Source organism: Astyanax mexicanus, chromosome 24, assembly GCF_023375975.1.
Source record: "Astyanax mexicanus isolate ESR-SI-001 chromosome 24, AstMex3_surface, whole genome shotgun sequence".
Classification (NCBI taxonomy): Eukaryota; Metazoa; Chordata; class Actinopteri; order Characiformes; family Acestrorhamphidae; genus Astyanax; species Astyanax mexicanus.
In genome coordinates, this window is record NC_064431.1 from 29,936,398 (window position 1) to 29,962,592 (window position 26,195).

At 35.0% G+C, this 26,195-nt stretch overlaps 1 protein-coding gene across 3 annotated transcripts in view; it reads right to left on the reverse strand.

Annotated features, from left to right (window-relative positions):
• The window catches only part of cacna2d3 (calcium channel, voltage dependent, alpha2/delta subunit 3), a 49,628-nt gene that overhangs the window by 17,716 nt on the left and 5,717 nt on the right, over window positions 1–26,195 (reverse strand). The window contains exons 3-17 of one of the 3 annotated variants that reach the window (XM_049471583.1): window positions 25,327–25,443; window positions 23,505–23,564; window positions 18,924–19,086; window positions 17,224–17,355; window positions 16,062–16,122; window positions 13,964–14,114; window positions 13,340–13,414; window positions 13,053–13,142; window positions 9,730–9,843; window positions 7,961–8,039; window positions 5,547–5,680; window positions 4,866–4,883; window positions 2,424–2,495; window positions 2,242–2,322; window positions 1,556–1,630 (exon numbers count right to left, since the gene is read on the reverse strand). In XM_049471583.1, coding sequence (XP_049327540.1) covers window positions 1,556–1,630; window positions 2,242–2,322; window positions 2,424–2,495; window positions 4,866–4,883; window positions 5,547–5,680; window positions 7,961–8,039; window positions 9,730–9,843; window positions 13,053–13,142; window positions 13,340–13,414; window positions 13,964–14,114; window positions 16,062–16,122; window positions 17,224–17,355; window positions 18,924–19,086; window positions 23,505–23,564; window positions 25,327–25,443 — 1,422 coding nt within the window. Of the gene's footprint in view, window positions 1–1,555; window positions 1,631–2,241; window positions 2,323–2,423; window positions 2,496–4,865; window positions 4,884–5,546; window positions 5,681–7,960; window positions 8,040–9,729; window positions 9,844–13,052; window positions 13,143–13,339; window positions 13,415–13,963; window positions 14,115–16,061; window positions 16,123–17,223; window positions 17,356–18,923; window positions 19,087–20,337; window positions 20,451–23,504; window positions 23,565–25,326; window positions 25,444–26,195 lie in introns of those variants that run through there. The other 2 variants (XM_049471584.1, XM_049471585.1) reach the window with 2 other exon arrangements.

Consider the following 26,195-nt stretch of genomic DNA (forward strand, 5'->3'; position numbering starts at 1 on the left):
AGAGAATTCTGTAACTATTAAAAGTAGAAGTATTTTCTTTAGAGAAATTACAAATGAAGCCAGAGAGCAGTGAGTACTTTTACAGGAACACGTCTGGCTAACCCACATGGAAACTGCTTTAGCATTTAGCTCAGATTAACATCGGATTAAGCATCAGTTTCAGCACAGAAGAGGAGATTTAAAGGTCTGACAGGTGAAGTGCAGTAATAGTTATTGATAAGGGCTGTGAACGAAATGGCTCCCTACTCCCTCATTAGTGTAGCGCTATATAGGGAGACACTTTGTAGTTCACTAAGTATTGGGAAAAACAGGAGTGAATTTGAACACTGCCTCATTATTATCATGCGCCAGCACCGGTTGCATAATTTGCATATTGCATAAATCTAAAAAATCTGTACTGAAAAGTCCGATATCATAATAATAATATATATTGTGCAGCTCTAAGGGGTCCCAACAGCCTTACAGTATCAACACAGTACAGCCACTGACCAGCCCAACACTGTCTAGTGACACAGTTAGTTAGTATGGTCAGTACATATACTCTAGATCTACTAACACACAGACACACACTCATACACACACACACACACACACACACTCAGTCTGCATGAGTGTAGGCTGGTGTGATTTGCACAACGTTTATACGAACACACACTGATACACACCAGCACAGACCGTAGCCACACTAACATCAAAACAGACGCGCGCACACACACACTTTAACACACACACACAGTCGCACACAGTGACTGAACTTTAGGAGAGGAGGGTCTCTGTGTTACCTCGGCTTTTAGCCCAGACCTGGCAGGCACTTGAAGGAGCTTTTACTCCTGCATGCAATACATCAAAGGAAAAGGGTTCGCATTACAAACTACAACTCCCAGCATGCACCTCAGCCTCCACCTCCGCCTCCGCCCAGCACTCACACACTCACACACACACACTGTGAGCAGGATAAGCCTACCTGAAATTGGAGTTATAAGAAAGTATTTAACAGTACTGTATAAGATCATTAATACAATTCTATTCATTTTTCTAAACAGCAAATCCACCACTGTTGGATGACGTCCTACAGACTTACAAGACAAGACATTCAAAACTACTGTTAATGTTCTACATCTTGTTTGTGTAAATTTTAACCTTTTAACCTTTAGTCCACTCATATCTGTGGTTTAATTTTTTTTTTTTATTGTTACTGTGCCTTTAAGAATGGCATATATACATGAGCACAATTCTAAGTTAGAAAAAAAAATCATGGTCCAGACTGCGAACCCTTTAAGTGAAACATTTGCAATGATTCATTTGTTTTTTTTCTCAATAACTAAAAACACCTAAATAAAGCTGAATTGTAATATAAAAAAATGTTTCGATGGTGGCTGGTATAAATGCCACAAACTGACAAATTGTTCTGAGCTGTAGGTCATAATCCTGGTGATTCTGCTTTGCACTTTTTATTGATTGTTAAAATTGTTTATTCCACAGCAAATTTACACAGTCGTGCACTGTCATCACTGTATGTGGTCTAATGATGAGCATTGCAAGCAAGATTCCTTACCAGTGGCCGGAGATCTGGATGCATCAGGATGTAGCCATTATTGGTGATGGCAAACGCATAACCATGTATTCCCAACTGAGAAAAGAAATACAAATATTGCAATATTAGTGCTCTCATTTGTCTGTCATTATAATTACATTATCAATTTATTGTACAATTTTTAGACATAGATCTCAATAATTTATGCTGATCTCAGTAATGCCCTTTATGTTTTACTGAGCAAGCAGAGTGCATTTATTTGTTTCATGCTTAACTTCGTTGTTTTTTACGCATTCAAACATGTTAAAAAATGTATTTTCAAAATATAAACTTTATAGGATATGGCAAAATGTACTTAAATTAAATTCTAGCCAATTCTAGAGCATTTCTATTGGTCTATTTTTTTTAACTATTTACACAGTATACAATGGAGAAATCTAAAAACAAACAAAAATGTATATACATCTTTTTTATCATACAGCAGAGATATTATAATTCCATTGCCTAGTTCACTGTTCTAAGACATAATGGCATTATTACGCTATCATTATTTCACTGGCATAAAATAACCTTAAAATAACAAAAATATTATCACAGTTATGTCCAGGAAACAATTTTTAAAGCAAAACAGATACTGTATAACATCTTTTTTACAACAAAAATGACCTTTGCTCACATTAGTAACGCATGTTGATTGTGAACTTTACCTTGTGTTTGGGGACAGTTTTCATGAGTTCCTGAATGGGAATATCTGTGCCTGCCACACCCAAAAGGATGCCCTGGTTTTTCTGAGGCGAGAGAGAGACAGACAGAGAGAATATTAATACTGGATTAGTTCTAAAAACATTAATCTGAAACACAAATATACAAATACACACACAAGGCTTACCGTCTCATTCTTGGTGCTGAATACAGGCATGGCTACTGTAGTCATTGGGTTTGGGCCTCGTTTTGATTTAAGCTAGAACATGAGAGAGGGAGAGAGAAAGAGAGAGAGAAAGAGAGAGTGGTGAGGAGAGTGTTGATCACTGAAAACACCAACAAATCAAGTACTGCAAAAACAGAGCAAAATATCTATATACATATTTTCTTCGTACCATTTATCCATATTATTACGATTAATCTAGTCCATATTTATTCTTAGTTTCTTCTTCCTTGTAATCTCTCTGTCTTTCGTTTTTTTCTCTCTCTCTCTTAAGGGATGAAAATATGAGCTTTTGGAAATTCTCCTCAGCTCAAATTAAACACTGAAAATAGCTGCATTTTCAGTTTTAATCCACTAATATTAATACTGCACATCATATTACAATGCCAGAATTCTTCAGATAGAAAAAAAAATAATAAAAAAGCAACATCACACTGAAGAAGAAAAGACAAAGAGAAAAGGTAATGAGATAAAAACTTTCTGTAGTAATCCTGAATTAACAAAACTCAAACTTTTATGTCGTGATTTTGCGTTCTTCACTAGGGCAGAAGTTACTGTACTTCGTGAAGGCTAAGTGATATTGAATTAGCCTACAGAAACCCCCAGAGTGCATTCTGGGAAACGACCTTGTGCTCTCTTTTACCTCTCCTTCTCTTTCACCCCTCCTTCATCCCCCTCTCCCTCCCTCCCTCTCTCTGGCCTCTCTGCTCTGGTGTCAGTTTTATTACAGCTTTAGGAGATAAAGGGCAATGATCCACAAAGTGATGAATGGTGTGTCTCACTGGCCGAGATACAACGACATGCACTCTGGAGGACAACCCTCAACAGCCACACGTCTACTGTGTGCGTGAACGAGTGCGTGTGTGTGAACGTGTGTGTGTGGGTGTTTGTGTGTGTACGCATGTGTGTCTGTGTGCGTCTGCATGCATGTGATAGAGCAAATATGAATGATTACAAGTGTTAGACACTCAGGTGCACACGTGTGATAGTGCTGGTATATAGGTGCATGGGGGCTGGTTCTGTGTGCGTATCTGTGTGTGTGTGTGTGTGTGTGTGTGTGTGTTTGTGTGTGTGTAATGATGAGTTTTATTGTAAAACAGGACAGCTTTAGTTTCACTCCACACACTCATCAGACTGAATCTCCCTCTCGCTCTCTCACTTCACTCTGCCTTGTATTACAGTTGTTTTAATTTAATTTGTTAATAACTGTAAATGTTTTTCAATATAAAACTGTAGATTAAACCATAATAACAAGACACAGAAGATGTATTGCTCGGTATGTTTATTAATATTTCAGTTGCAGGTTTATGTCAATACAGGACTATGTTTAATGTTAAGTATATAGCGTAATAATCAAGTATTTTACATCATGTTTGACTTTATTCTGGATGTTCAGTTTTATTAGAATTAATTCTAGATGTATATTTATCTAAAGATTTATATTAAAATTATTATATATAAAAAATATATAATATAATATAATAAAAAAATATGAATATTATTGTAGATTTTTTTTCTGTATTTTATTCTTTGTATTGTTTGTCTTAAAATTTCATACTGGTATTATTTTTAAAATAAATTCAGGTATTCATTTTTTAAAGAACTTCATGCTGAGACTGATTTTTATTTATGTTTATTTTTATTTTATTTCTGTTTCATATAGGTTCATATAGGTAAATTCTTAAGTATTAGAATCCCATACAGGTACTAGTGTTCTCAAGAACTTCATACTGGGTATTATTTTGATCAGAAATTAATGATGGGTATTAATTTTATTATAATTAATACATTTCATGGTTGATGTTTCAGTTTTCTCAGTATTTTTAGAATCTACATTTTTTCTCATTGTCCTAGACAGTAATAAAATCTCTTTATTATTTTTTACTCCTTCGAACAGTTGATTATTTGTTACTTATTTTTTATTATATATTGTTCCAGAAATAACTATATTTACATTTTATGACACTGATATAGGATAATGCACTGTCAGCGTATTGCAATTATACCTGTTTAGAGAGCAGTAAACAAGTCATTTTAAAACATATTCGCACATTGGAATTAAATAAAATACCCATAATATTTAAACACTTTTTAAATATAAATTTAAATAGAATTATCAACTCATTCTCCTTGTTGATAAAACATAAAACATTGTATCAGCTAGGTCAGCAAGAATAATCAAGTTATAATCAAGCTGGGCCTATAATTGCTAAATTCTGTACTGGTATATTTGTATAGACCTAGCATTATATTATTTTTTAATAGACTGATTTGTTTTATATTATTAAAATTAGAAATTCCTCAGTGTTTTAAATGAAATGTTATGGTACATACATTTCTATTTGTCAGCACATAGTTTCTGACAGAGAATCAAGAATAAAACCTGAAATGCAAGATAAGCTTTACCTTATGAGCCTGAGCAAGCTACGGAGAGTAAAGAGCAAAATGTCATTTTATCGTAAAAGTCACCGAGTGAACAGTAAACAAGCATTTTTTACGTTGGGTTTTTCTTTCATCTACACCGCAGCAGAGTCTTGCTGGGTGTCAGATGGAGGGGAGTGAACATGAGAGCTAATGAAGCTACTAATGCGCAATCATTTACACAGAGTGAAGAGGAGGTGGAGAGAATCATGCTTCTACACGCACATAACACACACACACACACGTATACAAATATCTCGCACATTATATTATATTCACATATATACAGTATATAAGAACACACTTAAATATACACACAAAACACAACATGCCATTAATATTTTGTCGTAACAAAATATTGTTAATTTTAATGTACACTAATGTAGTAAGACTTACATTATATTCCAAATAATGGAACAAAATGTAACAGGCAGCTGTAGACTCAAATGGAGTTAATATGACAGTGACAATTTTTAAAATTGTTTAAAATAATAAATATATGCGTAAACAAGTGTTCTACATTTCACCACATATAACTTGTATGAACAGATGTTATGTGTTGTAATGTAATGTGTTGCAATATTGGATTTACACCCATTAAACACTACAAAAAAAAAACATAAAAGCACACACAAAGCACAAACACACAGTGTAATGTGTACTCACAGCACTGTCCACATAAGCCTCAGTCCACACCGTGTCGTGTTCATGGTCGATGACTTTCGGTCGGCTCATGACGTGCAGGTACCTCATCACATTCTCCTGAACATCAGCCAGCGTGGAAATCTGACTGAAATAACCTGCACACACAATACAACCCTGCATTCAATATAACTATAGCCTTCTAGCCTTCAAACTAACTATAATCCTGCAGACTGTAAGAAAATATGTAGTTAATATAAAATAAACAAAAATAAGTGCTGGGATGTGAGCAAAGTGTTTTGGGGATGCTAGGCATCCAAAATTTTATTCTCTGCATTTTATCCATGTTCCTGCATTTATTACAGAAATGGAACTGTAGTCAGGTAGTCCAGCTATGCAAATTTAAGTTAGAATTTTGTGCTTTCTAAGATGTTATATATTAAATGTTATATATTAAAATGTTATATATTAAAATGCTTCAAAAAAGGCAGTTCTAAATACTAAACCGTCTTTTTTCACACCAGAATCTAGAAATAGGATGAATCCTAAACTGTCTAAATATTGTAACAAATGTCATACAGCAGTTGGATTCTTATAACACTTATCATTTGTGGGATTGTCCGCATATTCAGGGATTCTGGTCCAAAGTCATTTGCGAGATAGAGAAAATATTTCATTATTCTCTTATCTATCTAGATAACAAAATCTGCTTGTTAAATCTCAAGGGGGTTTCCCATACACACAATTATTATTATTTTTTTTGTATTGTGCTAAAAAGTGCATTTTGAGTCTCTGGATTACAGACAAGGTTCCATCAGTAAACCAGTGGCAACAATCTGTAACAAGTATTATTCCCTTTGAAGCATTCTCCTTTGCTGTAAGAGACAAACCTTATTTATTCTTCAAAATATTGGACTCTTTTTTTTCCCTTAATCTTGATTTTTGGTAGTTAATAAGTAAAAAAAGGAAAAGTCATTGATTGTATATTGCTATGACTAAATCTTTCAATAAAATATTTGTCAAAAAAAAGGCTTCAAAAAAGAACAAACATACAAACAATTGAATTGAATAGAGGTTAGAACAGGATTCAGAGATTTACTGCATTCACAAAGCAGAAATGCATCTGTAATGCTGAGCCAGCTGAATTCAGCTGCAATGTCTGACCCTAAAGTACATAACCTATTTAACTGTGCATTAAAATTTGTGAAAGTCACAGAGGCACCAGGTGCCAAGTGATGCAGCGTTACTGAGAATCTCTGTATGTGTGTGTGTGTGTGTGTGTGTGATAGTGTGTCTCTGTGTCCAGCCGCCCGTGACGGAGGCACATGGGAGTGATCAGCACAGCAGCCGGGGGACTAAAGCTGACAGGAAGAGTGATTTAGGCTCACTTGTCCTTTGAACCCAGAGTGTCAGTCCTGCCGCAGTTTCCCTCGCGCCAATTCAGCAACCTTACAATGCCGTGCCACAGCGGGGAGGACCCAACAACATTCAGCAAAACACAGCACTTACTGTGCACAGCTCAGAAAATAAATCAACCTGAATTTAATATTTAATATGCATTTAATTTAAACAGACATTTAATTCAAATGCAAGATTTAATTCTATTTAAAAGACTTATTCCACTGAATAAATCCACTGATTTCTTGAACTGGTTTGATATTATTCCTTAACCTTTACGTTCTATATGCATAAACAAGGCAAAAAAAAAAGCAAAATATATAAAAATAACAGCAAATGTATATCAGCATATTTGTCCTTCATTTGATTGGTGCAGTCCCCACATGCTGCAGTTATAAAAAACTATTTCAGAATGTTTAGTCAATCTGAATAAATAAATCAGTCTTAAAGTAAAAAACTGTCTGGATAATTAAGTCTAATAGTCTAATTAAATATATAAGATTTAATGCATGGCCTATTTCTTGAAAGGGTGAAAATCTCTGTATAAATACTGTCACTATTCATCCCCAAATGTATAGTCCATATATGTTTTAAAGGTAAAAAAAAAAAGAAAAACAGTGTGTTTATTTCTAAAAGATAAAAAATTATTAAATAGAATTATTGGCAATACTTTACAATGAGGGTACATCAGTTAATAATACTTATAACTATTTTAATTACATTTAAATGAGGTTAAATGGTAATGGTAAAGTAATGTCTCAACTAAGACATTTGTAAACTTTACTAAATTTTAATGATTTAGAATGTAAATAATAATGAATGGAGGCATTGGCTAAAATAAATGTTGTAATGATTCTGTCAAAAGTACTGCTAATTAATGCACCCTGAGTGTAAAATGTTACAGAATTAATATGAATGTTTTTCGTACATAAAACCACAGTAACATTAACAAACCAGTAAAAATGTGTAATATAAGTATACATTATAAAGACATGTGTATGAGTTACATATGTGTATTGTTTTACTGCAGCACAGAGAACCTTTATTAGCGCAGGCCATCCATTTCAGATTATCTGCAAAGGCTGACTCTCGTCCAATCAGATAAGGGAAAATGCGCACCTATATGGAAAGATAGAGAGAAAACACGTGACTATTATTCACATCACTACACAAGCACATCTTCTTCCTCTCCTTATTCCCTTTATATTTCTTTAGTTTCTCGCTTTTATACTGTTTTTTTTTTGTCAATGATTAAATTCTTTACTGCATTCTCTTATTTCACATGTCTCTCTCTTTCTTTCTCTCTCTCTCTCTCTCTCTCTCTCTTTCTTCCCATCTCTCTCCATTCTGCAGCCTCTATTTCCCAGTACATTGCTCCTGTCTGCCTGGTATAAATGGTTTTTGATTTCAGCTCACTCGAAGCAGTTACAGCACAGCAGCAGTGCGACGCTCACACATATGCATCATTCTGCACGCGCACACACACACACACACGCACACACACACTCTCTCTCTTTCTGCAGGCAAGATGCATTTCACTCCCCACTGGTCAGGGCATGAGAGTTGTATACGAACACTATGAGTGCACCCCGTTTAGAGTCACTTCAGTATTGTATGAGACACAAGAGTCTCTCTATCACTCCACATATAATTCTGTAAATAGGGGAACAGGACAGAATATGGCTTGCCTACAGAACTCTGAATAATATTCCATATGAATAAAGTATTAAGAAATGATCTTCATAAAGCCTGTACATGGATAACAATTATAATTATAATTTTCAAGGAGGCAGTGCAACTGATTATTATTTTGGTGGTTGACTAATCTGAGGATTTTTTTCAGATTAGTCAATTAGTCATTGATTATTTCTGCCATAAACTCCATCTTTGCATGCTGTGGGTGCGGCTCCTCTTTATAGCTTTCTCTGTCGCTTAAAAATGATCTGTTGCGTTTGGTCACTTTTGGAGACGCAGGCCGAGTTCTCCCATTTTTTTTCCTGCCCCTTTTACATTTGAAGTGTCTAAATCCTTAGTGTTAATGTTATGGCTCATGTATATCAGCGTATACAGTTGCTTAGTATGGTCCATTTATACTTTGCAATATCTAAAGTTAGAAAATTTGATACTATTTCACACTATTTATTTTTACAGATTAAATATCTCATGTTTAGCATGCTTGTTGTGCATTCCAGTTTGAGGTAAATGTGTGTAATATTTGCTAACAACATTATTCTTATAGCTTTAAAGCAAACCAAGCAAACATCAGACACCCAAAGTGTTTGAGCTTATCTAGATATGGGGTACAAAACAAGACAAATTTGTAGATACTGCAGATACAGTACTGTTAAGCTAAGCTTGATCGACAAAAGTAGCATTTTTCAATTTATTACATGTACAACTTTGACAGAGTGGTTCAATAAAAATGATCTAAGTGCAATTTTTGGGGTCTGAAATTGACTGAGAACATGTTTTAAATTGCCATATTTTGCTTTGCAGCCTTGGGGGCATGTGAAACCGTATAGTAGCGTCAGCATTTCCAACACATTAGCAAAGCCTTTCAGGTGCTAAGAGTTGTGAAAACTGCACTTCACACCTCAATTTCCCAGCATGTCAGAGACAGAAATTATACAGCATTTTTTTCAGTTGAAATATCTAAAATGTCCAAAATATCCCCATCAGGAAACAGTCACACTGCCTCAGGATGCAATAATACAGCAGAGGTATAGAAACGACCCTCTAAACTGCTATGTGAGGTTTTCTTTTGACATTTAGGCTGAGGTTTGACCGTGTTGGTGATTGGGTAGCTCACCTTTCGTTCAGGCCAGTTATACTTGGCGAAAACGTCATCGTACATTTCAGTGGCTCCATCTGTTACCAGCATAATGGCCCGACTGCACACACTTCCACGACCTGCCTGGTTAAACTACACACACACACACACACACACACACACACACACACACATATGCATATACATACAGAACCAAATTAGCAAACAAAAAAGACACTAAAGGTCACAAAACAGATATTTAAAATTAACAATGTAATATTCATGCTAAAACATACATTAGTTGTAGGAAATGTATTTTTTTTTATCTCAAAATAAGATCCTCTTATTGGATGTAGCAGACAAGCCAAAGCCAATCAAATCCAGCATACAGTTCACAACACACAATGACTAATGCAGCAGGAGACAGGTTATATTAATGAGCTCAGAGAAATGCCTGACACCGTTTAACCCGTTTTTTTGTCCTGCTGTCCCAAAGCATCAAAACATTAAGCCCATATGGACATTACAGACTGAACTGTACAGAGTAAAGTTTCCTCCGGATCAGCGCTGTAGTATTCTGTGCCTGTTCTCAGCCTGACTGTAATGATCATTAATCTGATAGATTAAGATCCATTACAGTAATTAACTGGCTTATTGACCCATGACAGAGAAGATGTGGAAACCTGAACGACATCATCACCCACTGAAAGCCTTTTCCCTCTCTTACACACACAAACAGAAACGACAGTTCACACAGAGATACACACATAAAGCCAGTGGAGTGGATATCAATGCATGCTTTAATCTTTGCAGGAGTACTGTCTGATCTGTACTGTTACTTCTTACTACATAGACTGATAGAAAAGAAAGAAAGACAAAAGAAAGAAAGAATTAACAGAAGAACAAAAGCACAGAAAGACAAAACAAAAAAGACAGCTAGAAAGAACAACATTAAAAGACTGAAAGCAAGAAAACAAGAAGAAGGGAACAAAAAAATCTGAAGAAAGAATAAAAGAAAGACTGAAAGTAAGAAATAACTAAAGAAAGAAATAAAGAACAATATGACAAAAAAAGACAGTAAGAAAGACTGAAAGCAAGAACTAAAGAAAGAAAGACTCAAAGAAAGAACAAAAGTATGACTGAAAGAAATAACTAAAGAAAGAAAAAAAATAAAAATAATTAACAATAAAACAATTGGAAAGAAAGAAAGGAAGAAAGAAAGAAAGAAAAATATAGTAAGAAAGACAGCTTGAAAAAAAAAACACATAAAAAAGACTGAAAGAACAAAAGAAAAAAGACATAAACAAATTAAGAACAAAACAAAGAAATACTGAAACTAAGAAATAAAGACTAAGAAAGAATTAACAAAAGAACAAAAGAGGGGCAGAAAGAAAGAACAAATAAAAGAACAAAAAAATACTGAAAGTAAGGCTGAAAGAAAGAAAGAAAAAAGACTGATAGAAATAATTAACAAAAGAAAGACAGAAAGACAGAAAGAACAAAGGAAAGAATGAAATAAAGTAAGAAGACAGAAAGACAAAATAAATGAAAGATATATTAAGAAAAGACAACTAGAAAGAACGAAATAAAAAAGACCAAAAGAAAGACTAAAAGTAAGAAAAAATAACAAAAGAAAGAAAGAGATGAAAACGGATGAATAGATTACAGTCAAGACCAGACAGTAACTGTAGAAACTGTAGTTGTGTGTTAATAAACAATGTGTGTTAATATCAGTGTTTTTTGCAGGTAAAATATTAAACACCTGAAGTCAAATCAAATTATCTGAGTATCTGACAGGACTGCAGAGAGTCAGTGTGAATTAGCTTCACACTGCGTCACATGACGTCAGTGCAAATCTTTAAAGTTTCCTCACTCCAAACTTTTGCACTGCTGACCTAATCACTCTCTCTCTCTCTCTCTCTCACTCTCTCTCTCCCACACACACACACACCTATGGCCTTGTTGATTACCATATTTATTACCTTGCTTTAATGAAGGTGACAAATACAGATATAGCGCACTCCTCCCTCAATCTTCCTCTCACTTCTCCTCTCTTTATCTCTCTCCCTCGCTCTCCTTCCCTTACACCTCCACCCATCCTCACCTATCCATCTCACTCCCTCTCCTTTCTTTCTCACTTTTTCTTTCTATGTATCCTTCCCTCCCCTATGTTCCTTCTCTCTTTTCCTTCCCAACTTTCCTTCTTTACTTTCTAGATCCACTGACTACACTTTTATTCCTCTCCATCTCTCTCTTCAGTGTCTCTCTACCTGTCTCACCCTCCCCCATTCCGTGCCCCGCCTCCCCCTCCCTGTCCCCCATCTCTCTGTCTGTCTCCCACCCCCTCCCTCTCCCCCGCCTGGCCTGAGAAAAGAGAGATAAAGAGAGTGAGTGACCACTATCTCCTCTCTATTGTGCTCTCTCCACTCTGCTTGTTAATCAGCGATTTTAATTACCGCTATTAATCACAGTGTGGGATAGAGGTGTCACAGAGAGGGGGACGCAAACGGGACGCCAGTGGAGCATTACAGCCGCAGACACACACACACACACACACACACACACTACTCTGCAGCATAATACAAAGTACTGCGGGACACCCATTTAGGGGTTGCTTTAGACTCAAAATCCAGACTGCAGACAAAATAGCAAGACTTAGAAGATACTGAAGCTTATAAAGCAAGAAAGATTTCACTAAGCAACTTGCATTTTGTACTAAGCATTTTGGTTTAAAATGTAGACATAAAATAATGCAATTACACAATCACATAACAAACTTACATAAGACTTGCTATAGGAATAAATACAACATAACAATCTCCACACTAAAAAAACAACCACATATCAAAATACTCACTTTGTATTGCCATTTTAACTGTGAATAAAAAAATGTTTAAATAAATTTTACTGAAATTAAAATGTTTGATGTATTAATTGAATTTTTATTTTATTAAATAATCTACATTCTTCCTCCTATTATTCTTCTTATGTCAGATTTTTGCAGCTTACCTCATCATTTAGTCCTCGAGTAACTGACAACTTTCTCCAGATAGATTTGTCTGACTGCTAAAACCTAACAATCAACACCATAGTGACCACCAGGTATACCACAGCAGCCACCTAGCAACCACTTAGCAATGCCACAACAACCATCACTAAAATCCACATGGAAAACCATTGTAGTCACAGAGCAACTGTCTGGATTTGGAATTCGCTTTTATTGTTTCAAGATTATTTAGTAATTCGTTTAAGTTTATATTATTTTGCTTTATATCATCAAGTCTATATACACATGTATTCGGACTGTTTCTTTGTACAGCGCACAGAGTGATCAAGAGTGTGTGGAAATGGTGTCTGGTCACCTCATTGAGAATGGTGAAAGCTTCAGTTAGAGCCTCCCCCAGCAGGCCGATGCCTTTGGCAAACAGCTTGTCCAGATGCTCTCGAAAATGCTGAGAGAGGAGAAGACAAAACAAACACTTTTTTAATCTGCTATCAAGCTTCTCCCTGCTCATTATTAGGCAATAAAACACAAGGAGCTGTTACTGTTTACTAGAGAGCAAAAGTGAGAAAGAGACATTAAGAGACAATCAAGTTAGACTTAGAGAGAGAAGCAGAGAAGAAAAGAAAGAGAGAAAGAGAGACTCACATCTTTATTGGTTCTGTCTGCCTGCACCAGCGTACCGTTCAGACATGGTTCCACATAATGAATCTCCTGATTGTACTGCGGAAACAAATTAAGAACAAATCTAATCATCCTCATGTCAAACTTAAAGCTATGTTTGTGTTTGTATAATGTAAAATTGCCAGATTTAACCAAATGTCTCATTTTTACACTAATACACTACATGGACAAAAGAAGTGGAACGCCTGCTTGTTCATTATTTCTTCTAAAATTGAGGTTATTAAAGAGAGTTCATTCATTGTAATTGATTTTGGAGCACTGCTGTGAGGATTTTACTGCATTCAGCAGCAAGAGATCACATCAGTAAGGTAAGGATGTTAGATAATCACCATCCCATTGCTCATTTCTCAGCTCATCATTTCCAATATTTTAGATGTGGCTCCTTCATCATTCCAGAGAACATAGTTCTTCCACTACTCCACAACTGAATAACAGAGGGGCTTTATGTGTTTTTTAAACAATCAGTGAACAGCGCATTTAAAAGCAAGTGAAATGTGCTAATGAACACACACTCTAAATTCAGACAACACAGCAAATAAAATAACTGATCACAAAATAAGTGAAATATAGCCCAACAAATTTACCCACCGCAATGATGTTGAAGAAGTCATCGTCTCCAAGCGTGTCCAGTATTGAGGAAACAGTTTGTCTAGCGATGGTCAGCCGCAGACCCTTCATGCTGCCACTAACGTCCACCAGAATCACTACGTCTTTTGGAGAGGTGGCTGCCTGAATGTACCTGAAGACAAACGAGTTGCAAGCATTTTGTGAGAAAAAAAATGCAATGTAAACATCTAATTATTAGCATGTCAAAATTTCTAAAAACAATCTAGATTTCATTGGTTTCCTAAATAAATCTGACTTAAATAAATGCCATTTATCACATTATCACTTACAGTAGCTAAACAGAGCACTTGAGTGTTTTTCCCCCTAGAGCACTGCGTAAAAAACCCTTTGAAAGGGTTGACAGCATTTGCAGCTTATAATGATTAATGACTCCTCCGTTCTGACTGGTAGGATGTATCATCCTAGAGTGCAGGTAAAGCCAAGGCTGGCACATTTCCGCCGCTGTTTTTGTGGCTTTGTGTTCTAAGGCTGACTTTAACCACTCACCAAAGGACCACAACATTAAATACTGCTGTTGTAAAGAAAAGGAACAAAAGCACATGTTGATGTTGGGTGTCTACAAAAGGGAATGTATCTTCTATAAAACCCATCAGACCAGTAATATCCTTTTTCAGCAGAGGCAAAGGAAATACAGGGGGGAGCAGTCTGATGTCACCACTTATCACCAGCCAAACATATAGAACTGCAGCTACTTTAATAACTTGGATTTAAACCACTTTAAAATTGGCGATGACATGCCACATGCCACTAGGCTGACGTAAAACGGAACTAGCACCATATTCCATAATTTTTGCTTTGTCAAATTGTAGCTTAGCTCGCAGCTAATGTTAGCTAGCTTAATGTTATCCTTAGTTCTCTCCCCAGTATTGTTAGCTAGCTTGCAGCTAATGTTAACTAGCTCTACATTAAGCTTAGTTCTTTCCTCAGTAACGTTAGCTAGCTTGCAGCTAATGTTAGCTAGCTCCGTTAACCTTAGTTCTCTCCCCAGTAATGTTAGCTAGCTCTGCTAAGCTTAGTTCTCTCCCTAGTAACTTTAGCAAGCTCGCAGCTAATGTTAGCTAGCTTCGTTAACCTTAGTTCTCTCCCCAGTAACGTTAGCTAGCTCGCAGCTAATGTTAGCTAGCTCTACGCTAACCTTAGTTCTCTCCTCAGTATCGTTAGCTAGCTTGCAGCTAATGTTAGCTAGCTCTTCGCTAACCTTAGTTCTCTCCCCAGTAACTCATCGCTAATGTTAGTATGTGCTTTTTCACTGATGCTAAACACACTATGTAAAAATGTAATACCTAAGGCAAATTTACAGTAAATTTAAGACAATTTAAGACCTTAATTATCATGATTTTAATTTAAGACATTTAAAAATATTTTAAGGACCCACAGGAACCTTGTTAAACAGCACCGACAGGATGAGTGTGGGGTCACCTGCATTAAATGTGGATGTGATTTCTGCCAGAGCTGCAGAGTTCATCATCAGTTTAAATGTTGTTGATTTTAACAAGTACATTTCATGTTGAGAGACAATCCACAGATGCATTACCAAGTGTGGGTTGAACAGTTAATGTTGCATCAACTTTAATTAACATAAGCACTAACAAATATAGATCTACTGTAATGCTTACTACTGCTATTGCGATCCCATAGGATATAAGATCTGTCAGCCAAATATTCACATTAAAGTATCAGAGCATTCTCTCAGAACTGAGCTCAACAGGCCAAGGAAATAACATCAACCAGGGCCTTGTTTCCCAAAATAATATAACCACAACATTCACCAGACATCACATTGCAAGTGAAAGTGTCAGCACGAGACACACAAAATCTCCTAACAGTGATGCTTGTGTGATTCCGCTGCCGGGAAACCATTAAAGGCCATTAAAGCCCCAATCAAAGCCCTGATTACCAAAACAGGCTGCTTTTCAGTGCCTCAGTGACAAAAAGCTGGGGACCAATAACACTGCAGCTACTACAATGTGCAATATGTCCTTTCATTATGTTCCCTGGCAGTAAACTCAGAGCCTAGACTGGCACTAAAAAACACAGCATGGAAAATAAAAACTCGTACCACTTTCTATTGCGGCAGTCGAATGAGATGACCCCGTGTTCATCTGGATGCCATTTCACACCTGCAGCAGAGAAAGATGCACACTGCATTAGGGCTGCACAATATATCGTTTATATATCGCGGGAAAAAGTTAAATATTTTTTGTTGCTGCTTGATACAAAAGGAAAATGTACACTGTTCTCACTTTTAATAAAATATCTATAAGAATCAATGCATGCAAATTTGTTACATCTTGGACCATTGACTTCTAATAAAAATTGATAAAAATGGCTGTTCTGGTTTTTTTTTATTGCAATAAACAGATTATATAGAGATGATATTTCTTCGATTTTTTTTCTTTTCGCATTTCTTTAAAATGTTTTATTAGGTATAATACAGATAAATATCATTTTACTGCATCTATATTGTAATAAAACAATGAGTGTGTATTTCTGCAGTTATCTCATTATTCAAGTGGTCAATTAAACAGCATACTTCATTTTTGATTATCAGATTAAGGCCTAGAAATCTGATTAAGAAATCTGATCAAGGTTCTGAGTAGTCAAGTATACCTAAGGAACTATCATAATGATCTGAGGCTCACTGGTTTGAATCCCTTATCATGTTGCTCAGAGTAATCTGATTGTTGACTGGCACATGTAAACCTGGAGTTTTCCCAATATCTGATTACTCAAATGCATGTAAATGTGTTGACTATTTTTTTGCTAAGAAAATTAGTTATAACTTTGTTTAGTGCTTGTAGACACACTGACAATTGCTCATACATGTAATATAGCTGAAAATAATATATACTTTAAAGTAACTGGACTGTGTAGTGGCAGTGGTTTAAACAGAAATGACTACTCATGTCTCCCAACTGGAAAAGCCTAAATTTTCTCTGATATCAAGACCTTTTTGGGAAAACCACAAAAACAAGAAAGATTAACCAGCATCAATATAGCTTAACATTTTCAAAAAACATCCTCCAGCTTCAATTTCAACACCACACATACTGTAAATCATAATTACAGTGTTCACAACACAGAGCCTGTACAGTGGCATTTATTGCTCTGTGACTTTGATAAATGTTCTAAATATTCCAGTACTTTCTCTCTCTGCTGGGCTGCAAAATTAAAACATTAGCAAAGTCACTCGTCATCAGTCACACAGACTCATCGCTCACCTGGGTATTGTCTGAAGAAACCTTTAGCACTCCCAAAATACTGCCAAATGAGTGAGGGATCCCTTTCAAAGTTATCCACAAAAACCTTATTTAAAGCTTCGGACCAGTACACACCGTTCACTATATCAGGATCTGAGACAGAGATAAAATAAAAAATCAAATATTTAAACAGCATGAAAAATAAAAAGGGGAATATAGATAATAAGACAGTATGATTTGTGTACAAACTATTATTAAAGGAAAATCTGACAGAATTTCACCTTCGGACTTTAATTTCACTATTTTGATTGAGGCACAAAGAGCACACACACACACTAAATCACCTCATCCCCTTTCTTCTCCTTAATGGAGTTGAGTGCTGCATTTCCCATCTCAAACACACACACACACATACAATAAAACGCCTTTACACACACACAAAGAAACAGACAGCAGAACAGAGGCACAGTGGAATGAGCAACACTCTCTCTATCTCACACACACACACACACACACATACACACACGTACACACACACACGAGCTCTGGGTGACTGTAGGCTTTGTCTCCAGGTGGTTATTGACCCATGGAGCGGTGCTGACACTAAGCTAATCATCTCCGCATCAGTGGAGCACAAGAGGCCTAAGGTGTCTGTCCTTAACCACCACACACACACACACACACACACACACACACACACGTTTTCATACTTTGTCAGGACACACTTACAGAATACCATGGTACTCCTGCTAGTCCAAGTATTGTTGTTTGCTAAATAAATAACAAATATTAAAATAAATAAAAACAACTATTTTATTTACACTAATACACAAACATTACATAATATGGCTGTAGGCATCCATCTTCAAACTAAAATGACAAATTCTGTTTTTTTTTCTTTTTACTGTATTCACCAAGCTTGCATACAACTGATCTTCTACATTAAAATCTGGTTGAAATAATGTCAGTTGTAATTTCAATGTTGAAAAAAAGGCTGAAACAATATTAAACGTTAAAAAGTTGTGGAAAGGGTAACAAAAACTTATGAATCAATGAATGAACTTTGAATGAACATAATAAATTAGTCTTTGTCTTACAAATGTCATCATTATTATGACGTTCTTAGTATTTTATTATACTTAGTTTATTATACTTAAAGGACCACATCAGATATCTAAGCTACAGGAAAATAAAAAATGAAGTTGGTGAATAAACTTTAAGTTGTCTTACTTTTGCTTCATTCTAAATAATCTTTACAGCTGCAGATGTTTTATTGAGTGCTCATGGTTCTTTATAGACTATTACTGAAAAATATATACTTTTTAAGAGTGTTTATTGTTGAATAAATATGAAACATAATCTATAGTTTATGAAATGTTGAAAAGTATCAAAATCAAAACATAATTCCTAATTTAAAAGTACTATACATCATCAGAAAGCATGCTTCACCAGTGATTCATTCAGAGTGTTTGTAGTCATGTACTTTAACTCATTTAACTTTCCTGCCAGAGCAGCTACAGCATGAGACCACTGTTCATGCTGGTCAAAGTATAAATATCCAGCCTGTAAAATTGAAGCTTATTATACATTTTTGTGCACACACACACACACACACACATGCAATTTTTGGTAAATGTATTTTATAGTCATGTATTTTTTGACTGTCTAGAGAATTAACACTACATGAGAGTGTGTATGCTCAGAATATGCTTCTCACTCACCTTTATTGTACATGTTGGTGGGCACCTGAACCACACTGAGACTGAGGTTAACAGACAGGTTGTTGAAATGGTCGTTTGGCTCCAGAAGAAACTCTCCACCCAACTCCACACTGTTACCATCCTCATCTACCTCGTTAATCAGGACCGCATTAAAGTACTCATACTGTTCAGGGGAAAAAAGAGGTTATAATGCTGATTAGTAGTAGTATTTGAACGAGCCTTTTTCAACAAGCAATGCAAAAACAAATGCTGCACACACTAACTACAAATGCAACAGCTGGTTCCAACTATTTGGAATTTTATGTAACAAGCCTGAATGCAGGAATGGATGTATATTACTTAGCTTAACATACATGTAAAAAGTAACTAGAGACCCAAACTTGAGTGAAGTTACAAGTTCTATAAAAAAGTCTTATTTTTTCTTTAAGTGTTTGCCTTTACAACACCAAGCAAAAAAATCTTTAGATAGCTAGCTTTACCAATATTAAAAAATAGGTCTGGGCTCTTATGGGTTAAATTAACTAACTTAGTTAACTAGTTAAGTTAACTATCTGTATGCAAAATAAACTAACTTAGTCTAGCTAACTATGTTTTTATAGATATATAATTTATAACGTAAAATATTTTTTTAATATTTCTTAAAAAAGCTATTACAACATGCAGAAAAAAACAGTAAGCTATAGCTACCAAAACAGGCTTGGGGTCTTATGGGTTAAAACCTACCTGCATGCAAAATAAACTGCATGCATAGCTAACTACATTTTTAAACCTATTAAAATTTAAAGTTAACAAGTTAAAACTATCTTATTTGTATTTATTTATTTTTTGCCATTACAGCACCAAGCAAAAATAAATCTTAAAAAAAAAATCTCTTTAAAGCTAGCTTTACCAATATTCAAATAATAGGTCTGGGCTCTTATGGGTTAATGCAAAATAAACTGACTTAACCAAGCTAACTATGTTTTAAAGCTATTTTCATTACTTTATTTCATTCTCAGCACCAAGTGAAAACAACCTTAAGTTACCAATATTCAGAAATAAAATGATCTAGTTACCTGTATTCAAATTAAACTAACTTAACCTAGCTAACTATGTTTTTAAAGCTATTTAAAGAGTAAGTTAACAACATAAAATTATCTTTTATTTTTTACCATTACAGTATCAAGCGGAAAAAATCTTTAGATAGCTTGCTGACAGTTTTAGCTGCAAAATTTACCTCAGAATCAATGGTTAGCTAGCTTAGCTAGTTAGTTAGCGTTTGGTTAGCTACGTTTTTTATGGTTAGCTAAGTTTGTTTAGCTAAGTTAACTAGTTGTTCTTGGGGTTACAGAAGGTTGTGAGCCGGAACTGAATAAAATGTTCATATTAATATTTTAGGTAAGTAGTTATTTTAGTTATTAAATATATAAAATACCAAAATAATGAGTATAATAGCAGCTGGAGTCCGGTTCTTCAGCTCTTTAGCTCCTTAGCCCCGCTAGCCCTGCTGCCTGGATCCGTTAATTTCCGTTAACTTTTGAATTTGAATTGAGGCCAGTTATCTCACACGCTGCAACAAACCGGTGTTGCGTCCGTTTCTGCTACCCCGCCAAATCGTGCTACCACAGCGTGCATTATTTATAGAAAAAGCTGCATAAACAGCTTAATAGAGTTAGAATAATAACAGAATAATAAAATAGACTAGTAAAGTATAGTTGGGTCTAGGTATATGTGAATATTCTAGCTTAAATCACTGTTATTAGGGCAAATATAAAGTAATTGATGTAATAAGATTTTAGGGATTTTTTGGGAGGAATTTGCATTTACCCTTTTTTGTATGTTTAAGCCCATTTCAACCACTTAATATATTTTAAAATATTTTCTTTATATTTTGAGATAATAAGTTGTTATTTTAAAATTCTAATATTAAAGAGATATTAAATTCTTCTTTTGAGATACCAAGTCGATATTTTGAAATTCTAAGTCATAATTTTGAAATTCTAAGTCATAATTTTGAGATACTAAGTCATTATTTTGGGATGCTGTCATTATTTTGAGGTACTATGTAGTTATTTTGAGAGACTAAGTAATTGTTTTGAGATTCTAAGTCATGGCTTTAAGATATTAAGTTGTTATTCTGAGATACTAGTCAATATTTTAGAATTCTATGACATTATTTTGAGATACTAAGTGATTTTGTTGAGATTGAAAGTCTTTGTTTTGAGATATCAAGTTGTTATTTTGAGATACTAAGTCGATATTTTGACATTCTAAGTCATTATTTTGAGATATTAAGTTGTTATTTTGAGATACCAAGTCGATATTTTGAAATTCTAGGTCATTGTTTTGAGATGCTATTTCATTATTTTGAGATAAAATCTAATATTTGACTTCATGACTTGTGTAAACACCCAAGCAACAAATTTAAAACAGTAAGGACTGATTTTATAATACATTTTATTGTAGTTTTTTTCTGTTTTTTTTTTTTTTTTAAGAAATAAAAGCGTTTTAGAGCAGCTAAGTAGCACGTATCAGTGGGTAGCACAAATCAGCAGCACACTGGCTCTGGTACAGTCAGCCAGTGTAGACCACAGCACTGATTTTATACAATTATTTATCTCATTATTGAATATTTTAGAGAAGAAAGCATCTGGATGCTGGAGAGGAGAGGAGAAAGAGTGAGGGGAACAGTATAGAAGGGAAATGGAGCTAGGGTGAAGGGGGTAGGGGGTGCCGTCACCCTAAAGCCCGGCAATGACAGCTCATCCCACGGCTGGGCGATTCTGAGTTGGGGGAGCTGGGGGTGGATAGGGAGACTGCAAATTCAGCAAATCTGCCCTGCACTGCTGCTGTCACTGCCAGTGAGGATGAGCAGCTTTCACTGCACACACTTACATACACACACACTCATGCACAGACTCCATTTAACCTTACTGCACTGCACATGTACCATGCACATTTTTAGTCCAATATGAAATTTAGAATAAAAATATTATTAATCATAAAAGTATAACTAATATTAGAAAAATACAATTAATATTCATACAAGTCTATTACATCACTGTGTTCACTAAGAAAGCATCTCCAAAGATCTCCTCATGAGGTATTATTTAGCAGCCGGTTTGATAGATAATATATGGCCAGATGTTTGTGGACACCCCTTCTAATTCAAGTTGCAACCATTGCAAATGCACGCACATAACTTTCGTCTAGACCCTGTAGACTAATACTGCCAATACAATAGGATCCTCTGGAGCAGCTAAACATGCACCTATTTGCACCACATAAGGGTATTTTTTCTATAAGCTTAATAAAACACAGAAACAGAGCTAAAACAACCTTACCTTTTATTTTCTCATTTTCATTTTATTTCTCTGGCTTAAAAATGCAGAGTTTATGACACGTCCTGTATTTATCCGTGGAGAAAGAACGTGTTAATGAATTCATTATTTGAGGGGAGCCACCATTACTCCAAACGTATTTTGCTCCAGTGAATTTTCCATTTATCCCTGGAATAGCAGAGCCGAGCTCGGCCACAGGAGCCCATTAATCTTAGTCTCTGCAGTGGGGGTGGGACGGAGAATGCTGCAGAATTTACACCAGAACTAAAACTTTACATATCTTAACGGTATCAAGAGTGACACATATAAGTGTAAGGCATTTGCATACAGCAAGGTCACAGAGATAATAAATTAGGGTGAACTGTTGGGTGCATGTTTCACAGAAACAATAAGAATGTGATTTATTTGAAGTTTATGACAATACACTGCAGCTTTATGGTGAGGGGAAAGAAATTCATTGAAAGCGATAAAGGTGATGTCTGACTTGATGTTGTTAAGTTTTCAATTTGGATGCAATTTTCTTACCCTCAATGTCACATTGCAGTTAGACTTAAAGTATAATAATAAAAATAACAGTCACAGAGTTTCTAAAAGTGTGGGACAGGATGCAATCAAATCCTTCTTATAACAATGTTCGAAACTTCCAGGTTTGAAAAAACGCTTTGCAGAAGAGTTGGGCTGTTAAAGAGGGACATGTTTTGCTTTGATCTATGTTGATTTGTGTAACTGAACTGTCCATGGTGCTGAAAAGTCATGTACTGAATTATTCAGATTAAAAAAACACAATAATGTACTAAATTAATAGGTTCATTTTTCTTACATACACAATACATATATTTTAGGTTTGCTGGAGCCATATATGCATTATTTTCTTGTCCTGTTTGATTTTTTACAGTACATGTCTCAACCATAAAATCAGCCCTTCAGGGTTTAAATAGGAATTTGACTCTATTTTATATTATACAATATATATTTATATAATAAAACAATTATTTGGTCAATTGTTTTAGACCTGACCAATGGACTCTAAATAAGTGTTGTGCTGTGGTTCCCACAATTTTTGTGCAATATTTACGAATTTTGGTGGGGACACTGATTGGACAGTGGTTGGTGCAGCATAGTGGATAACACCAAACTATTTAACTTGAAAACTGATACGTATGAAGTTGTATAAAGCTGTCCACATATTAAAAAGGCCGTGCGGATTATCCGGGCTTCAGTAAGCGGTGCTGATAATCAAATAATCAAAACCCGCTCTTACCTGTAGATCCGGGTTCTCCTCGTGCTGCAGGTGCGCCTCCTCCGCGGCTTCCACGAGCCGCTAAAACGCGAACAGAGATCAAACAAAACATACAGACGTATATTAAATTGATAAACGTAAGGAACTTAAGAGAACTTTTTGTTGTAAAGGTTTGAAATAAATCCTAGTTGATATAATTTTTTTGGGGTTGTAATTCCAAGGTATACGTTTTATATTTAGATTAAAAAGGATAAAACAATTATGAGCACGTTTTTAAGTTGTAATTGAGGTATAATTGTAGGTTAACGATTTGTATTGGTGTACTATGTGTAGGGCAAGTGTGTGTGTGTTGGTTTGCGAGCGAGCGCGCGCGCGGCTACTGCCCGAGGATAAGAAATTAATACAGTGTCAACAGAGACACATGGGGAAACTGGAGCAGCGTAAACAGAAATGAAAGCGTTTAAAGAATGTTTATACGTTTTAGTAATGAAGCTAAACGTGTAGAAACGTTCCCCAGTTGGTTAAAAGCAGCTCAGCTAAATCCCTCGCGCGCTAAATAAACACCGCAGGCTTTATACTCAGTATTTCACCTTCTCGCGCTCAAAGAATAAACCCACAGATAATTAAATAAATCCGCCTGATATATATACATACATATATATATATATATATACATATATATATACATATATATGTATATATATATATATATATATATACATGTATATACATATATATATATATATATATATATATATATATATATATATACGTATATATATATATATATACGTATATATATATATATATATATATATATATATATATATACGTATATATATATATATACGTATATATATATATATATATATATATATATATATATATATATATATATATATACATATATATATATATATATATATATATATCACTTTAGTTTATTTCTGGACCGAGAAAAAAATGTAAAAGCCTATACAAACTGATAAAACGTAAATAAAAATAAGTTCAAATACATACAACTTCAGTCAGATAAATAAATAACATTTTACACATTACAGGTTATTATTAATACATCATTATAGTTAGTAGACGCTTCTGTAGGAAGATAAAACTGCAGATTTTGTCCTATTTTTAATTCAGATCGACAGAAATATGTGTTGAATTAGAAGTTGAATTATACATTATCACACCCTAAAAAACAGCTCCGTCCAAATGTTTTACTATTTTACTTATTGTTTTAATATGTAACAGCGGTTTTATCTCCGGTTTTCCCCGCTCTTCTGTCCGCCACTGATAACGCATTCACACAAGCGCGGGAGGCGGGGAATGTACATCAGACTGAACCGAGATTAATGACATCGTTGCCTTTAAAATTAAAACACGTCAATAAAATACTAATATAATTGTACTAAATGAACCGGAAAAAATACAAATATGCTGCTATAATTATTATTATTTTTCAGTAGTATTATCATCATCATTATTTTTATCAGACTATTGCTCTTCTCCAGCTACCTTTTCTAATTCTAATAAGTCTACAAAAAATATTATTATTTCGAATAACTTTTCAAAACAATAATAATAAAATTTATTGCAAGTTATAATTAGTATGTAGCACACAAAAGTACTAGTAGTATTTAAGTAAGATTTTAACAGGACCACCTCATCTGTTAAACATGGTGGTGGGAGTATATTATAAAATCTGCAAATTCATTTAAAATATATTTACATACACAGGTAAGTAATATGCAGTCTTTGCGACTATTTTTCTATTTTATTTTTGGTCAGATTTGATTAGCTGTTTGTTTATTTGTTTTATTTTTGCTTGTTTTAGACTCACTCGTGTAGCTTCTGCTTTTCTCATGAAGATCTCCTCCATGTTCTCTGCTACAGTCTTCACCAGCCTCGCTCCATCAACCTCCTCAATCTTCACCGACCTCTCGTGATCCTTATACTTCTGCAAGACACACACACATACAGCCCTCAGTATCAGTGAGATCACCATATTAAGGGACAAAGAGAGGGTAATACGATGATAGGGAGGGTGATGATTTTAGATTTTAGACAAACAAATTTAGATTAAATGAACTGAATCAATTAAACTGATCACTTTTGACTCAATGGGACTAATGTGAATCAAATGGAATTCAACCAATCTGAACTAAATTCAATTAAACCCAATTGTGGAAAATATATTTTTTCATTAATAATTAAACAATATCATCATTGTTGGCATACAGGTAAATTAATTAATTTAATTAATGTACTTCAGTGATTTTTAATACAGTTCAATTTAATTCACATTTTTTTGCTTAAGATTAGTCTTCCCTGTACACACACACACACACACACACACACACACTCTCTCTCTCTCTCTCTCTCTCTCTCTCTCTCTCTCTCTCTCTCTCTGTGAAGGACAGTGTGATGAGTTACAGCTCTAACTACTGCACTCATTTGCTGACAGCACATCTGATTGGCTGATAAGACACCTCCTTGTCTAATGCTCGCTGTGATTGGCTGAGAAGCTGCTGCAGAGTGTGTGAGTGGCTGATGTGTGCAGGGTGTATGCCTGTGATATGGGGAGGCTCACAGTGTGTGTGTGTGTGTGTGTGTGTGTCCACACGTGGATGGAGGGTAATTGAAATGGAGTCTGAACGCAGGAGAAAGATAATAACGCGTCAAGCCTGGGTGGGCCAGGATAATGAACTA